This window comes from Mesitornis unicolor, unplaced genomic scaffold (assembly GCF_000695765.1).
Source record: "Mesitornis unicolor isolate BGI_N332 unplaced genomic scaffold, ASM69576v1 scaffold37382, whole genome shotgun sequence".
NCBI classification, from domain to species: Eukaryota; Metazoa; Chordata; class Aves; order Mesitornithiformes; family Mesitornithidae; genus Mesitornis; species Mesitornis unicolor.
Genome location: NW_010170489.1, coordinates 5,920 through 9,162, shown reverse-complemented (window position 1 = coordinate 9,162; position 3,243 = coordinate 5,920). Strand labels below are relative to the sequence as shown.

Below are 3,243 nucleotides of genomic sequence, written 5' to 3'. Positions count from 1 at the left end.
GGAAATACGCTATTTGCATGATGCAAATGAAGGTGAATTTGGGGTAGCATTAGGTATTTACAGGTAAAAGAAGTGCTGATTAAAATTCCTGTGCCCTTCTTCCATCATCGCCGGGGCAGATGCCCAGGAGGCAAAGGGAGAGGCGAGGGCTCCGGGCGTCTCTGCGTTAAGGTCTGCAAGGCAAAGGAAGGTGGCTCTGCCCATCAGCTGGCTCAGGTTTTTCTTTTCCCCGCTGCAAGGTTTATCGCAGGCAAGCTGACAGGTTCCCAAAAACAATTAAAAAAAAGAAGAAAAAAAAGAAGAAAAAAAAAACCTCAAAAAAACCCCAATTCCATTGCCATTGAATGTTTTCTCTGAGACTCTTCTGAAAAAAGAAATTTAAAATACTAAAAAGTAATAAAAGAGTTGGGAGAAATGCAGTAAACACCACTCTCAGATAAAATCCTCCATCGGAGAGTCCCAACAGGTCAGCATGGGACGTCCATCCTCATTCAACAGCCCCTGCCGGACGTCCCTGGGGAAGAGGAGGGTAGGAGCCAGGTGTCCGCTTGTCCGTCCATCTGTCCATCCTGCCTGGGCTTTCCCAAAGAGTAAACAAGTCCTGGTGCCTCGGGATGTGCCCAGCACTCACTGCATCCTCCAGATGAGGCGGATGATGTAATGCAGGAGACGCAAAATGATGATCTGGGGGTTTCCTGCCTGGTTATCCAAGAAACCCTAAAACAAAAGGGAAGGAAAAAAAAAATCAAAATAAAAGAAAACCAAACAATACAGTGACTTTCAATTCCAGCAAGAAGCCTCGGCGCTACAAACACCTTATGCAGTGCCAGAGATTTTAGAGGTGTGAATTCAAGCACTTCACAAAGAATCAAAGTAAACCCCGCGACCATTCATGTTTTCCTTCAATAAAAAGCTTTATAATACTCAAAGGGTCGAAGCTGCTCACTCCCAGCCATGTTTGCCTTGAAGGCAGCTGCCACTCAACAGGGAGTCCCCATGGACACAGGGGCGATGCTGTCATGGGAGGCTGAAAGCAGCAAAGGAGCAGTAAGCCCTGTTCGCAGAGTAGGGGGAGGTTAAAAACCACAGTGTGGGAAAAAAATTTAGAATAATTTAAAAAAAAAAAAATTAAAAAAAAAAAATCAGTCACCACACAGGCAGATCCCCATCTGCAGAGGCAACACACGGATTTTAGTTCAGCCCACTCCAGGCATAACCACTCCATTCACAAAACCCTGAGAGCTGGACATGGCAGCGAATCGCTGCTCCCCGGAGCGAGGGATCTTTGTATCACAACAGCGTTCAATGAAAAGAAAAAAGAAGCAACCACCAAATGAGCATTGATTTTTAAGCCTTTTTTCTTAGGGCAAAAGAATAGCCTAAGCATCCCCCCTCTCTCTCACTATACCATCCTGAAGCAATCCAATTCAAGCTATATTTAGTGCAGTAAAATCATGCCCGTGCATGCCCCAGAGAAAGAAACTGCACTGCTTACATCCATATGCAAACTGCCCTCCCTGCTACAGGGGTGTAATGCAGACGATGCTCAAGTGTCCCCTGGCTGAGCACTCACACTGAGCACACCTCCCACCCTGGGGTATCCCCACAGCCACAGCTGCCCCCCCCTCACCAGCACAACACTAAGCCCACCATGCTGCCTGACCACCACTGTGGCAGAGAAGGAGGACAAAACAAACTGGTCCCATGACCACCTCTGCTTGCCAGACCCGTGAGATTTGTCAGGGCAAAGAGGGGCTGGATGGAGAGCTGTCCAATTCCCGTTGTCTTGCCCAAGAGGCAGTCCCCAAGGAAGGGGTGATGTGCAGGGTGCACCAATGGGGAACGTGATGGGGAATGGGTGGCTCCGACCCATCTGACAGCTCCAACCTGCCTGGCAAGTGCTGTTTTTTTTGGCAGGGCTCTTAGCTCCCCATTTCTAACCTCAGCTTTAAGGGCAAACCCCAGCAAGTGGCAGAGCCAGAAGTAGCAGTACAGCATCCTACCTCCCCCTCCTGCCAAAGGGCTCCAGCTCTGCAGAGCCCACCCCTTTCTCCAGAGCAGCCGGACCGCTTGCAGAAGGAAAAGACATCTCTCCACAAAGCAACAACCAAGGGCATCAGGGACGATAACTCTACAGCAATTGCTTAAATGCTCTGAAACTCCCTCGTTTCTGAGTGCAACAAGCAAGAATTCATCAGATGCTGATTAAGCCAGTTACAGAGTGTTTTTAGGGTCACACATGACAGCCTCTGTTCATGTCATCTAGTAAGCAGGACGTGGTCCTCTGCGCTTTGGTTCCCTCCTCAGGGCAAAAGGTTGGAAGCTGAGCCCAGGTGCTGGGAACCACCTTGTGCAAACTTGCACGATGCTTTGCGACTGGGTGCTTGCCCCCCATCCTGCTGCTGGCTTCACACCCACCCTCTCAGACCTGCAGGGAAAACCCTTTCCCACCCCACTCCTCAGCCCCCGTTAAATTCTTACACACCCTTCTTGCATACCACACAGCACAGACCACAGTTTTATATGAGGTGTCACAACATGCCCGGCTCAGATTTCCAGCATGCAAGGTCCCACATGGGGCAACACTGAGGGAGCCGGTCCCCAGGAGATAATGTTGCTCATCACCAACCTCTTCCCAGAAAGTGCTCAAAGGGCTTGCCTGCACTCCAAATTTACAGCACAGCTCCAGGAGTCAACAAGAAGAAGGGACAGCATGGCACTCTGCATTTCTGCCAGCCCTTCTGGGCCAGCTCTCTGCCACCAGGCGCCTTTGGCTTTCTGAACACTTGCTTAGTCCCTGCCTTTCAATGCAAAGATGTCCTTTAGAGAGAAAAAGTGGGTACTTCACATCATGAGGAATCAGCCTGGATGGGGGAGGTCAGAAGATGGGTGTTCCAGATTTGGGATCAAACACAGCTCATCTCCAGTTTGTTGTGTTTCAGGAAAGCCAAGGCATTTGGAAAGAAAATGGAGCCAATGGAGAAGTCTCCAGCAAGGCGATGCAGAGCAGCCGGACCACAGCAGCCTTGCGCCCATTTTGGAGGGGAACTCCTGCCCACAGGACCCGCCAAGCAGACCCTGGGAGAGGCGAGGAAACGCACTGCAGGAGTGACTCACGAGCCGGGGAGGATGGATAAGGATCCAGGCAGTCAGCATTTCGTCACCTAACGTGCTTCTGACTCCTCTTCCCACAGATGAGCACAAGGGCGAGTTGATGGACCAGAAACCACATGCACAAACATG

At 50.3% G+C, this 3,243-nt stretch overlaps 1 protein-coding gene across 1 annotated transcript in view; it reads right to left on the bottom strand.

Moving 5' to 3' along the window:
- Window positions 1-432: 432 nt before the first annotated feature.
- BCL2L11 (BCL2-like 11 (apoptosis facilitator)) overlaps window positions 433-3,243 on the bottom strand; it is a gene marked incomplete at its 5' end in the record, with an annotated part of 8,727 nt that continues 5,916 nt past the window's right edge. Inside the window, 2 exons of the mRNA XM_010179705.1 lie at window positions 433-514; window positions 632-717. Coding sequence (XP_010178007.1) covers window positions 433-514; window positions 632-717 — 168 coding nt within the window. The remainder of the gene's footprint in view (window positions 515-631; window positions 718-3,243) is intronic.